The 14652-nt window shown below is 34.6% G+C and overlaps 1 protein-coding gene across 5 annotated transcripts; it reads left to right on the forward strand.

The window, feature by feature from the left end:
* The first annotated feature begins 295 nt into the window (after positions 1-295).
* On the forward strand, positions 296-6604 carry LOC133314851 (uncharacterized). Of its 5 annotated transcripts, none has more exons than XM_061516385.1 (15): positions 296-688; positions 800-1038; positions 1122-1217; positions 1326-1428; positions 1699-1767; positions 1909-1931; positions 2010-2056; positions 2201-2293; positions 2449-2541; positions 2949-2997; positions 3159-3239; positions 3422-3546; positions 4892-5829; positions 5923-6002; positions 6190-6604. In XM_061516385.1, the coding sequence occupies exons 3-11, from the start codon at positions 1172-1174 to the stop codon at positions 3164-3166; spliced, it is 531 nt and encodes a 176-aa protein (XP_061372369.1). In that variant the 5' UTR covers positions 296-688; positions 800-1038; positions 1122-1171; the 3' UTR covers positions 3167-3239; positions 3422-3546; positions 4892-5829; positions 5923-6002; positions 6190-6604. The 5 variants fall into 5 exon arrangements, with proteins under 5 accessions (XP_061372369.1, XP_061372367.1, XP_061372366.1 ...); XM_061516383.1 differs by having other exon boundaries at positions 800-922; positions 1003-1217; XM_061516382.1 differs by having other exon boundaries at positions 800-1217.
* Positions 6605-14652: the final 8048 nt, after the last annotated feature.

A 14652-nucleotide genomic window follows, 5' to 3' on the forward strand; every position in this document is an offset into this window, starting at 1 on the left:
TTTGTTGTGTTTTCAAACGCAATTCTCATCCTCAGAATAAAAATATAACATGTTATCAAACATATTTTTTTCTTAGAAACTGTTCCAAGGCACATAAATAGAAAAGAATTGTTTCTTTTCAGAAACAGTGCCAGGGAACAGAATGATTGTCATGCACACCCTAATATTTCCCTTTAAAAAATAGACAAAATACGGAATACTCAAAAAAATCACTTTCACGAAATTTTTTTTTATACAATAGGCTACCAAACATCGATTCTATAAAATCCATCCTCACTTTCTCATGAATCTAAAAATAATCCTACCAACAGCCCCACAATTGCTTCCTTTCACTCTCATCTCGAATGCTTCTAGAAAACCATCCCCCATCTTAACCTTCACCTTCATTTTTTCTCCTTAACAACCCGCATAAAATTGTACCAAGCTGAGAAGAGAAGAAGGGAACTTGGTCATGCTCCCAAAACTGACATAGAGAACAGAGTTCTCCAGCTTGGAATTAAGCCATTGAAGCCATCCTTCTTCTTCTTGTTCTGCTTTGGCATGCCCCCTTCCAGCCTCATCTGAAGCATCTTGGTTCACCCATAAGGAAATGGGTCCTAAGCTCCAGCTCTTTGTTCCCATGGCTGTCTTGTAATGCTCCTGATAAATCCCCTCCAGGTCCTGGAATCCATCAAACATAAATTATTCGGTAACTTAAACTTAACCTTGTTTTAATGATGTGCAAATAGATCTCTTAAGTGTCTTCAAGTACCTTTAATTCATTTCCTAGTTGTGCTGCTCTCACTACCATAAATTACAGGCCCGAGCTCTGCAAGTCTAGGGTGCTGGACCTTAATGCAAGTGATGACCGTGGGATTAATGTTGTTCGGACTAAGATTAAAGAATTTGCTAATGTGGCTGTTGGCACACATCAGCCTAAGAAGTATGCAAAAGAAACCCATTTTCTTTTTCTTTTTTCCATAAAGTGCTATGGTTTTACACCACCTGCAAGTTGGTGTGCAGAATGCCCTGAGGCTTACGGTGGAAACTTACTCTAAAGTTACGAGGTTCCTGCTCAACCCAAAATTTGAAGAAAAAATTAAGTTTTTGAGCAAAGCTGAGTTGAATATCAATTCCTATAGTTTTCAATCAAGCATTTTGGTTTCTGAGCTTAAAGACCTGTGCTTTGGTCATGGAGAAAGTGGTTGCTGTGATTATGGTGGGTGGACCCACTAAAGGTATTTGAATTCTTTTCTTGTTTTTTTGATCAAAATTTGAGTCTTTTTTTCCATTTTGGATTTTGGGGTTTCCTTCTGTTATATGCTTTTGTTCAATTATTTCTGCAGGAACCAGATTTCGGCCTCTTTCCTTTAATACTCCTAAACCCCTTTTTCCCTTTGACTGGCTGGCCAGCCATTGGTTCATCATCCTATTTCTGCTTGTAAAAAGGTTTGTTTCTTTTTTCTCTTCAACCACCCTTCACACTGTTCCTGACCAAATTGAGAAAACAAGAAGAAACTTTCAATTTCAACGTTGATTTTGCATACTCATTTTTTTTTTTTTTTTTTGCTGTGTAAAAATTGGTCACTGATATATGATATGTGGTCAACATTAGTCTAAAATTCAAATTGAATCTCAGCTTAGAAATTGATGAAGAGGAGATGGGATGATATAACTTAAAGGTGGAATATTTTTACTTACTAGTTTTAAATTCTACAGATGCCCAATTTGGCTCAAGTATATCTTCGTCGATTCTATGAGGAGCGAGTTATCATGGAAGACAACCCAGTTAGAAACACTGCTCTCATGACTGCTTTTACATTATACTGTGGATTAAATTTAGAATGCATAATGTCTAAGATCTAACAGATAGAGTACGGTTTGATTGCAGTCACATATCTTTCTGCTAAATTGTGATGTTTGCTGTAGTTTTCCGCTACCATCCTTGCTTGGTAAGTATGTTGCTATTAAGTCATGGTTGTTCTTCAGAAGTGTGGCACTACTGAAATGTTTCTTTTTTCCCTTTGCAGATGCGCATAAAAGATATGGTGGGATGGGGACAATGTTGGTAATCAAGGTTGCTACATAGAAAATTTTGAATGTATATCCTTGTGCATTTAAATACATACAGATGGTGATATGTCTCTGTATAGATGCATCCTTGTGTCATTGCAAAACCATTTTTTCATTCTCCGTCTGGTGTTGTGAATGTCTTGTGTAGGTTTCAGCTGAATCTGCTAGCCAGTACGGTGAGTTGGTTGCTGATCCAACCACTAATGAAATGCTGCATTATACTGAGAAACCAGAGACATTTGTGAGTATTAAGTTTGGTTTTTTTTCTCTTCATTTTTTTAAAAGTTTTCTTTCCAGGAAAAAATAAATTCCAATGTTGGAGCTTGGTTGCTATAAGCTATATTTCTTTTTAGTATGATCATGCCTGAACAAGATTAACCATTTTATAACCTGCAGGTTAGTGATTTGATAAATTGCGGTGTCTACATTTTTTCACCCCTGATATTTTTACTGCTATCCAAGATGTATCTATTAACCGAGAAGGCAGAGGTTGGTCTCTTTCCATCACAATTCAAAAAGTGTCAATCATAAAAGGGTTGTGTTTAATGAATCAGTTCCTGATGCACAGGATATAACTTGGCTTCATCCTTTAGAATTTTAAACAACAAGTATTGCGTAAAATGGTTATTTGATATAATATTAGGTCTATATTGTATTTCAAGTACTTTTATTTATAATATAATATTTTTTATTTTCACCCCCCTGTCGTTAAAATTTCTGGCTCGGCCACTGTAATCATGCTTGTTCCTGCAATTTGGTGTACTATGATTAACTGGTTTTCAATTTATTTGGATGTGTTTTTTGCGACATAATTTATGGTAATTCTTATAACAAAGGACCACTTTTTTTTTCTCCCTTCCTGTTTTCCCTGACTTTCTAAAATATAAATCTATCAGGTTGTTCCAGCAGAGGTTGTGGAGGCACTTCTTACATCATGCAAAAGTGGTAATTTTGATTTAGCCAACAATGTCATTGCAGAGGGGTATCAAGCCTCTCAGATGCTAACTCGGGGCTTTTTTTTCCAGTTTCTTATTGGAATTCTTGTCAATAACTGTGCTTTACCAAGTTAAGTCTTTTACTGCGGAACTGATTTTATTTTTTTTCAGTTATTTGAGGCCATTATTGAAGATGACATATTAGATGAACAAAAGGCAAGAATATTCAAGAAGCTGGGTGAAGCAAATAAGGTTACTTATGACCTTTTAGTAATTTATATACACACTAACCCCACACACCTTTCCCTGCTCCTGGATATGATTTTAAAACTCAATTTTTTTTTCTGTTGGGTTTGTAATAGCTTCATGAGTTTTGCTTAAATGCATATGCCTATGTTGGGTACAATTCTTACTTATTGCTTGTGGAATTGCAGTGCGGCAGTGCCTAGTTGATGGTGCTGATGAATATTTGCAGCTTCTTGATGTGGTCAGCAATACAATGCAAGCTTTATGTAACATGCCAGAAGGATTTGCTACTTCCCAATATGAGCACTCCACGGTGAAGTATCGCTAGCCCATCTTAACTTGAAATCATTTATCTTGACAAAACTAAGCTTGCTTGAAAAATGAAAATCCATGCTTATTTTTGTAAAAAGTTCCCGTTGAAATAGGATCCACACAAGGAAAAGCACTTGCCATTCGTTGGTTATTAGGGGCATCCCATTTATTAAGACTTTTGCTTACAAATATATATGCTTATGGGAACTGATTTAATAATTTATAGGCGTTCATGAGTTAAATGTTCCCACATGTATGTATATATATATATATATATATATATATATAGAGAGAGAGAGAGAGAGAGAGAGAGAGTACAGAAACATGCCACACACAAAATAAGGCTGATTTTTTTTTTTTTTTTTGACTTTTTATAATGTAATGATTGAAAATTTAGCCAAATATATGAGAGTATGTGTGCTTTCTATCAGAAAATGACATATGCGCATATATCATTGCTATTAATTCCAATTCGCACATAATTTCACATGCTGCTATCATATTTTTTTTGTATGCTTTATTACATTACATTTTCTAAGTGCTAAATTTCTTTGTATTATATATTTTTATTTTATCTGTGTGCGTTGAAATTAAATTATTTTATCTTCAAAATGATTTATATATAGTTAATTTTTAGGAAGATGACTTTACAATTAAATTCTCAAAGATAAGAATAATTAATCACTTAGAATGGAATTATTGGGATTGCAGTAACAATAAACTTATTTGAGCTGCTACACTTTGTGTCCCTGATAAACTTATTTTTAAATAATTAACAGAATTTATCACATTGTATTAAACGTTTATTTAGAGCACTGAGCATTTATTTTAAATTTTTAGTTCAGCGTTATACTTCACATTACATTTATTGGTTGGCTTGCAATTCCCACACAGACTATGAGCAGAATTGACATATTTATATATATTATGGGCATATTTATATATCAATATGGGTTGGTCACCACCATGGAATTTTATGAGCATGCTATTGCTTTTTTTATTTGAGAAGAACTGACATATTTATATGTCTCTTTTTTATGGTAATAATTAGAGTAGTTCGATTCGAGCTGTTGATCTAGAAATAGGAGGATCTCAGTTGCAGTGAACGAACATTAAAATAGCATATATGTAAAAAAGACAGGTAGACACAACGAGAACATTAAAATATAAAATAGCAGAAATGATAGAACAAGAACATTAAAGTTAGGGAGTTGATAAGCAATACTTTTATTCTTTTCCATCTATCACATTTTATTGAGATATTTTACTCTCTTTCGTCTATCTTCCAAGTTGCAACGTTTATTGAGACAAACACTATTGAAAGCACACACCTATTCTCTATCTAGGTCTTTCACTAGGGACATGGAGCATCTTTGTCCCCCCAAGGAAAAACAACATAAACATCAACACTTTCTCCCTGAACGTGGAGGCTACACAACCCCAACCCAGCCCACTCTGCAAGATAATTGTTGTGGCATCCATCGCTGCCGGCATACAATTTGGGTGGCCTTACAACTTTTCTTGCTAACACCATATGTCCAACTCCTTGGTGTTCCACACAAGTGGGCTGCCTTCATATGGCTTTGTGACCCAATCTCAATTTTGGTTTTCTAGCCTGTCATAGGCTACTGCGCCGTCCAATGCACATCTTGCTTTGGTCGGTGTAAGCCATTTATTTTGTCTAGTTCTATCACAATCTCCACGGCAGTGTTTCTCATTGGATAAACTGCCGATCTCGGTCACTTATTCGGGGATGACGTGACAAAGGAAACCCGACCCCGCATAGTGGGATTCTTCTGTAGCATATTGTTCACCACGACCAAAAGCCTATGACGAAGAATCCCATTGCGTAGGGTCGGGTTTCCTTTGTCATGTCATCCCCGAACAAGTGATCGAAGTCGGTAGCGTATCCAATGAGAAACACTGCTGTGGAGACTGCGATGGAACCAGACAAGATAAATAAATGGCTTACGACGACCAAAGCAGGATGTGCATTGGTCGCCGTAGTAGCCTACGACAGGTTGGACAACCAAAATTGAGATTGGGCCACAAAGCCATATGAAGGCAGCCCACTTGTGTGGAACGCCAACGAGTTGGATATATGGTGTAAGGAAAGTTGTAAGGCCATCCAAATTGTATGCCGGCAACGATAGATGGCACGACAATTATCTTGCAGAGTGGGCTGGGTTGGGGTTCTTGCAAAAGTGGTAATTTTGATTTAGCAAACAAGGAGGTCAGCGATTTCATCGCAGAGGGATATCCAGCCTCTCAGATGCTAACTCAGGTCTTTTTTTGCTAGTTTCATATTGGAATTCTCGTCAGTAACTGCTTATTAAGTTAAGTCTTTTACTGTGGAACTGATTTCATTTTTTTTCAGTTATTTGAGGTCATTATTGAAGACGACATATCAGACGAAAGAAGGCAAGAATATTCAAGAAGCTGGGTGAAGCAAATAAGGTTACTTATGACCCTTTAGTAATTTATATACACACTAACCCTCCACACCTTTTCCTTTTCCTGCTCCTGAATATGATTTTACACACAATTCTTTTTTCTGTTGGCATTGTAATAGCTTCATTAGTTTTGCTTAAATGCATATGCCTATGTTGTGGACAATTCTTTCTTGTTCTTTGTGGAATTGCAGTGCCTAGTTGATGGTGCTGATGAATACTTGCAGCTTCTTGATGTGGTCAGCAATGCAAGCTTTATGTAACATGCCAGAAGGATTTGCTTACGAGGGTTAAACATTATATAGTCAGCGTGTTAATTCCCTAGGTTCAATTATTCTGCTGCAAGAAAAATAAACTGGTGAAATTCTGTATAATGAAATCAGACTTGGGCCCCGTTGTTAATTTTGTGTAGAATTGAATTTTGAAGAATTAATCCTCGGTAATTGAACTCAAGTATGGTCCCAGTAACAAGCAAGTCTTCTAAATACTAGCCTAGGACATTCTTAATTGCAAATTTAAGGCTGCAGTTTGAAAATTTAATATATAACGGAAGAATTTTGCTACTTTTGCAATCATATTTAAAACACTTACGTACTTCCCTTTCCTTTCAAGTCCTTCTAAAAGTGTAATCTCAGAACAAGTTCAATACAAATTTTGAATTTTTTTAGTTCAGCTGCAATTCATTTCGTTAGTGTCTTGCTGATTTAATAATTTTATCAGAGCAGAATTTGGTAAAAATAAAAATACCATATACAGTCATCTTAAAGTCTAACAGTAGCATTGAGCCAAGGTATTTATCTCGTATTTATAGTTTTCCCATGCCCATGAATAATTCATGAAAATATTTCTCCACTCAGATAGTACAAGTTTATGTATTTCTGATGTGACTGTCGTTTTTTCTCTTAGATTTCAAGTACAGATGGATATAATATGCATGTGAATTGTTTGTTACTTCAAGGAAAAATTATTTCATAACTTTATGATGTTATGGAGCTTCTAATTAATTGAACGGTCAGAACGAGGAACTACTGAGCATGCCGAAGATTATTAACCTCAGGAAGCAGTAATTGCTCTAAATTAGATCCGTACGTATTATTTTACCTCATGATAATGCTCAAGAACATTAACATTATTTTGTTAATTCTGGTTTTGCATGACAATATTATTATGAGCCATTCAGCCAGTTATAGTATTCATAACCCACAATTAAGGTAATTGTTCGGCCTGTCTGACGAGATTATTGATTGTGGTTCGGGACCACTATTTTTTAGGTGGTCCCTTAGTATAAATGGAGAGGTAAAATTGGAAAAGAAAAAAAATAGTAGGGGTAAAAAAGAAAGAAAAAATTGATGATGTGAGAGGAAGCACTAGATCATTGGGTGATCACCATAATAAATATTTTCCTGTCTGAACATTGTCTTACTCGAGTCTGGCGGTGCCAACATCCTTTTCCTTTCAAATACGAGAAGCGTTTTACACCTTAACACTGTTAGCTCACCATCTAAATGATTGCACGTGGTTCAACACTTCAACTTATGTTGGCCAAGTAACTTCTTATATAAGACTCTTAGACTTTATTTGAGAGATGATTTTTGGAGAGGAAGGAAGAGAAGGGGAGGGTTTTATTAATCTCTTTCCTTGTTTGTGAATTTAAAAAAATAGAGAAGGGAATTGGAGATTTTTGCAAAATCTTCCTAAACCTTTCTCACTCTTAAAATTAAAGTTCTCCCAATTTGGGGGGTTTAAGGGAAAAAATATTAAAAATTACTTATCTATCCTTAGCATTAAAATGTAAAAATTACATAAATACGAATCATTTTTAAATGTGACATTATTAGAAAAATCTCAAATATTGATAGAATTTATCGACGAAAAATATTTTGTTGAAAATAGTGACGAAATTTTTGACAAAAATAACATTACGTCGAAAATAGAGACGAAACAATATTTGGCCATAATCACTGACATAAATTTTTTCGTAAAAAAATACAGTTAAAATTCTTGATAGAATCTAAATTCCGTTGAAATTTTCAACAGAAACATTTCCGTCGAAATTTTTTGACAGAAAACAATTCCGTAAAAAAATTTGTAGAAAATATTTTAGTCAAACTTTTTTACAGAAAATATTTCCATCAAAATTTTCAACGGAACACATTTCCAGTGAAAATTTTCGACGAAAAATATTTTTGTAAAAAATTTTGATAGAAAATTTTTCTTGTCAAAATTCTTTACAGAATCTAAATTCTTTCAAAATATTTGACAAAAAAGCATATTCGTCGAAATTTTCGACGAAGAATATTTCCCTCTAAATTGTTAACGAAACACATTTCCATTGAAAAATTTTCATAAAAAGTTTTGACAGAAAACATTTCGGTAAAAAGTTTTGATGAAAAAAAATTCGTCAAAATTCTTTACATAATCCAAATTTGGCCAAAAGTTTTTGACGAAAATATTTTCGTCATACTTTTTGACGAAACACATTTCCATTGAAAATTTTTGATGAAAAATATTTTCGGCAAATTTTTTGATAAAAAACATTTCTATCAAAATTTTCATTGGAACACATTTTCGTCAAATTTTTTTGAAGGAAATTATTTTTTTTAAAAAATTTCGACAAAAAAATATTCCGTCAAAATTCTTTACAGAATCTAAATTCTGTCGAAAGTTTCACAGAAACATTTTCCTCAAAATTTTTGAAAAAACTATTTCCGTTGAAATTTTCTCTAAGACACATTTTCATCGAAGATTTTTGACGGAAAATTCTTTGTCAAAATTTTTGTAGGAATTATTTTTTCCATCAAAACTTTTGATGGAATTTTTTTTTTCCGAAAATATTTAACAAATCATTTTCGTCAAACTTTTGACAAACTAAATTCTGTGGAAAATTAGCTTACCAAAAAAAAAAAAATTCTGTGGAAAATTTTGACTGAAAATTTATTTTTGTAAAATATTTCATCATATAAAAATTCCATCGCCTTCGATGAAAAGTATTCTGACGGAAAAGTATTTTTTTGACAGAATTTTTGTCGTTTTCAATGTAGAATTTTCGTTGAAAATATAATCTTTTTTAGTAGTGTGAAAATACATAAATAATTTTGTTTAGCAATTTTAAATTTAATTTAATTTGTAAAATATATTATTATATTAATTTTAGAAAAAGGGTAAAATTGTAAAAATTTCTCATTGACCCTCTAATTTCTCCCTTACCATTTTTTTAACTCCCAAACAAGATAAGGGAATACCCTCCAATTTCCTTCCCTTCCTTTCCCTCCAAAATTAATAAACTTCCAAACAAAGCCTTAAGGAACATCTAGATGGAGGTGAATAGGTATTCATAAAAATTTCAAAAACTTTTTGGTTAGTGGACTTAAATTGATAAGCCTAGAGAAAGTTGAACTGATAAAGTTCGATAGACACATCTATTAAACTTGAATAACAGTCCTCAAACTAGTTTTATTATTTCCAATTCAGTCAAGTAATCTATATTCAATTCAATATAAATTTATTTATTTCTATATGATATATAACTTTACTTTCTTAAACAAATCAAGAAATGATTAGAAAAATATTTAAATTTGTATCACACTTCTAATACAACAAATCAGAACAAATAAATCTATTATAGCACTTTTTAATGCAACAGAAAACTGCTATAGCACTTTCGAAAAAGAAACAAATGTTACTTTCAATCCCTATGTTGAAAATTTAGAAATTAAATCAAAGAGAAAGACACACGATATATCCTGGTTTACACCCCTTAGTGCAAAGAGATGTTACGTCCAACCTGAAGTACATGTTGATATTTTATTGATCACAAAACAATATTTTACAAACACACATCTCACATGCAATCAATCAAAATATCCAAAACTATCCTAGCTTTAAGAATTTTCTCAAGTCGAACCTAGGAGTTCACCAACTCCTCTCACACAAGAACTTACACTTCCTAGTGAATTCTTAGGGTCCTGACTAGCTCAACAACCACGCGAAGGCTCTCGTAGAGAGTGTAAGAACCCGCACCGTTAATTAAGGAAATTAAGTAATTAATTATGTTAAATTAGGAAATAATTTCATAATTGACCCTAATAATTATTAAGAGGATTTAATAATTATGATAAGTGATTATGAATGCTGAAAGTCGCTTTTCGGAAGAAAAGTGCAGATACCAGTTCTGCTAGTCGCTATAAATGCGTACCGAAAAAGTATCCCGGAAAATTATAATAAGTTCATGATAATTCCTAGAAATATATATAGGACATGTAAAACGAGTTTCATGTTAAAATAATGAAAACTGGTGCCAGAAACTGATACTGGCTATGAAAAGCGCGTACCGAAAAGGTGCTTCGAAAAATATTATAAAAATATGATAAATCTTAGAAAAATAAGTAGATTAAGAATCCCGAGTTTGGGATTAAAATGATAAGCGTAGAAATTAAAGTTAATACTGTGTGTTTAATGCTTAAGTGGCCTATAAATACTCTTATTAAGGGCACACAACCCTAGAAAATAGACTTCTATGCGTGAGTTGTTGAGAGGCTGATCAGTTTGGCTGCTCCTTTGGGTTTTCTTCTCTATTTCTTGAGCAAGTTGGCTCCTTTGGCTTTAAGTTTTCTCTTTTCTTCATCTTTAGCACTATGGTTGGGTGCGATGGTCACTTGTGAGTGGGAGAGGAGCTTATGTTCTGAGTTGTGTTGCTGTCTTAGTGAGCTTGAGGTGTTGTCTTGTTGAGTTGGGGGTTGTGGAGTCATCTTCTTGGTTTGTGAAGCTTCAAGGAGCTTCCTTTGTGAAGCTTCAAGAAGCTTCCTTTGTGAAGAAAGGGCCAAGCTTTGTGGCATTTTCGTTGGTCTTGTGTAGTCAGTTTGTTGGAGCTGGTTGTGAGCTCCAAGAACAGCCTTTGTTTCTGCTTTGAAGCCTTGTGTATGTACCTCAACTTGATCATGAGTTTTTATGCCTAAAAATGGAACCTTAATGCATGTAATGGTTAAAAGATGATAATCTAACTTGGGGTAATGTCAAACACACCTAGAAATGCATGTTTAGGCTGCTGTAATCGGTAAAAATGGAACCTTGGAGGGATATCTTCGCGAAATGCAGAAACTGCATTCTGTCGCGAAATATCTGGATATTTGCTCGTGAAATATTCGGATATTGATATCCGGATATGAGTATCCGGATATTGATATCCGGATATGGGAATCTGGATATCCGGATATTGACATATGGATATCTGGATATTATGGGATTTCGTAGAACAGTAGCTGTGTTGTGTGTACAGTAGGCTATTGGGGGTTTGTAGACCCTAGATTGATGAAGTTGAACTTCAGTTTTTAATGAACTAAGTCAGAATCATGTGATTAAGGGCTTGTGGCTTTGTTAGAAGCCTTAAGACGTAAAACGTAAGGAAATGCGTTGTCTTTATGTTGTATGCTTATAGAATACGATTATTGATGTATTATTGGTCCATAACAGATTGTGATACTGCTGTGTTTGGGCTTTGAGATTGTGGACTCTTGGCTTGGGTAGCTAGCTTGCAAGGTAAGCTTTTGTGTCCTCAGTTTAGCCATGTTGTGGTTCCACCATGCCCCATGGGGGTATGGTTATATGCATGTTGTGTTACATGCTTTTGATGTTTTGGAAATGCTATTGAGCTGTTATATGCTAGTGTCTTTATGATATGCATGTGGTGTTCCACCTATACGGTAAGCTTGAGTATGTGGTACATACAAGATGGTGAGGCTGTGGGTGAGGTGCAAGCGGTGTTCCTTGTACTACATGTAGGTATAGACGTATTCCTGCATTTCTCTGGCCAGTAGAATAGTATTGACACACATGGCATGAATATTTGTTGCACTGCATAGTTTTGGAACTGATATTGATATTAATGCTTTTAGAACTTATATTGCACATGTAAGTGAGCTTGGGGTGGAAGATCCTTGAGGACCCCTTGTTTTACTGAGATTTATAGTTTAGAGATCTCACCCCACGTTTGGGGAATGCTTATTTCAGGATCAGGAAATGTGGGGGTTTAGGCCCCAGGCGGTAGGAGGCCAGAGTTGAGTTAGATATTGATGATATTATATGCTGACATGTTGGATGTTGGATATGCTTGTTGTTTTTATGCTTTTAGCTTCATTTTATGACTTTGGATTATCTTGTTGAGACTCTGTCGTTATGTTGTTGATTTGGTGAGCATGGGGATTGTCCATGCCACTTAGACTCGGTTATGTCTTGTTTTATTGAGAGTTGTATTAATATATCAGGATATTGTCCGGATTACGTGATGTAATGCCGTGACTTAGATACTCACTTTATATTTTATATTGAGGTATTTCAGTTAGTTGTCTTGCAATTTACATACATGCATTGTTTTTATGAAACTGATTAAGTAATCAACTTGGCTAAGTATAATGACGTCATAATTGAAAAGAAAAAGATTTTCCACATTTTTAATTAAGCGCAGCTTAATACGATAGTATGATAACATTACCGGGTATACACGGGGTGTTACATGAATCGAAGACTGCGAGGACAGTGAACCCATCGACAAAGATGAAGAATGCGATGACGAGGCTTGAGACACGTTGAGCCGGAGCTTCCGGCAGATGCAAACGGTGTTGGACAAGAATCGTGCATTGATCCAGGAAGTGAATAACAACCATAAGTCGAAGGTGCCTGACAACATGGTGAAGAACGTTGGCCAAATTCATCATATCAACACGTCGCTTCTTAACCTCCACCGCCATGAACCACAATACTAGCCTCAGCGATGGGGATAGCAACAACAATGACGATATGCAGAGAACTCAGGGGATGATTTCGCTTAGCACGTACCGGAGAAATTAAAGTAATTCTTTGCTACCTTATACATGCTATGGAGGTTATTGTGTTGTCCAATATAATAACCCTAATCGGCAAATTATGAAATTATGGATTAATTATGTGTTTAATCATGCATAATAGAGATTAATTAGACGGAATGGCTAAGTTAATGAAATAAAGTCATTTTTGGACAAAAATATAATTAGTGAGAGTTTTGGGGTAAAATGCATTTAGGCAAAATATACCTGAAAATTGTAAATAATATGGTGAGACGTTATTAAATGGCTTTAGTGAATGTTGAAAATCATGTTTAGAGGATTTAAAGCATGTCTTGGAATTAAATTGTTGAGGGCACATAGAAGGAATAAAGCAAGGTTTTACTTTATTAAAGTTTAAAGTGGTAAAACTTATATATTTTCCTACACAAACCATCATCCCCATCGTTATCATCTTGCCTAACCCGATGGAAGCCATGGTTGTGACCTTGAAATACTAATTTTGATTAAGCCATCAAAGTGACTTGTGACTTTTATCAAAGTTGATCACTACATCATCCTTAACAAAACCTATAATCCAAAATCCTTGAAAACATTGAGTTGTGAGATTTTCCACCATGAAAGTGGCACCCTTTTCTTGTGTGAGGAGCTATGAGAGGTGCATTGCTTCATTTGAAAGTTGAAAAGCATTCCTAAGTTGATTTTGAGGAGATTGATGGCAAGAAATCTTCCTTTCCTACATATTTCAAGATCTTTAAATGTTAGGTTATCCTTGGAAAATATTGGTTGAGATAATGGTGTTGGAGAATGAACTAGGCTTAGTTTATGTTGGAAAGAATGATTAGAAGGATAAATAAATGGTGAAAATATGTTAAAGTAATCATTTGGGCCATCTTTCATATTTTTGAAATTTCATGCCTAAAGTGTAGAGATTTCTTGAGTTCCAAGTAAAGTTTGTTGGGTTATTGATGGTGAATGGGTCCATTTGAATTATAAGATTGAAGCAAGTGGACCATTGTTAAGAAACCAAGATCATATGACTCAATGGAACTTGAGAAGGAATCTGGAATGATTCAAGCATAGCTAAATCCATAACTTTGTGATTTGTGTATAGAATTGCCTAATGTTGATGTGAATATAGATATATTCACTTGTTTGCTATTGATTGTATTGAGAGATTGAGTGCAAATTCACCTTGTTAATAGGTGTTGTAGATAGCAAGTTATTTTATTGATATTTTGAGGATAAAGTAAAAGTGTGGGAGATTTCTTGTGTGTGAAGAAATCATCTGTTTAGGAGCTTCAAAAGGTAAGCTTTTGGAATTTGGGATTTATGTCTTTACTGTTCCACCAAACTCCAAGGGAGGATGATTTTATGTGGTGTATGTAATGGCTTTAATTTGTGACAAAGCGTCGATGACACCAATTTTGTTGTCAAGGACGATGGCACCAATTTAATTTGTCTGAACGCGTTAGTATTGTTACCGTTTTCAAATGCGAAATATCAGATACTGTGTTTCTTGTAGGAACGCATTACCCAATGTATAACATAATGATTTGTCCTGCTTGTAACATGGTACTGATCATAACGTGTCTGAACACTATAACTATCCTACCGCATTGTTTTACATTAGCATGATAATAAGTTTGCTCAGGAGTTTAATTCGGTCAAACATTTTGAAAATTGAACTACTACGGGCAAAAGGCCTTGTTATCAGTATTCTTCTTTCAAAGTGGGAAGAAGACACAGTAAAATGGGAGAGAGGGTACTTGTTTAAAAGTGGTATTGTCAATACCATTTTTATTGCGCATTGTAGACCGCGAGTCAAATGGTTAAAGACGT

The sequence above is a fragment of the Gastrolobium bilobum genome, unplaced genomic scaffold (genome assembly GCF_033153095.1).
Source record: "Gastrolobium bilobum isolate Gb01-03AN ecotype WA unplaced genomic scaffold, APGP_CSIRO_Gbil_v1 utg7295, whole genome shotgun sequence".
Classification (NCBI taxonomy): domain Eukaryota; kingdom Viridiplantae; phylum Streptophyta; class Magnoliopsida; order Fabales; family Fabaceae; genus Gastrolobium; species Gastrolobium bilobum.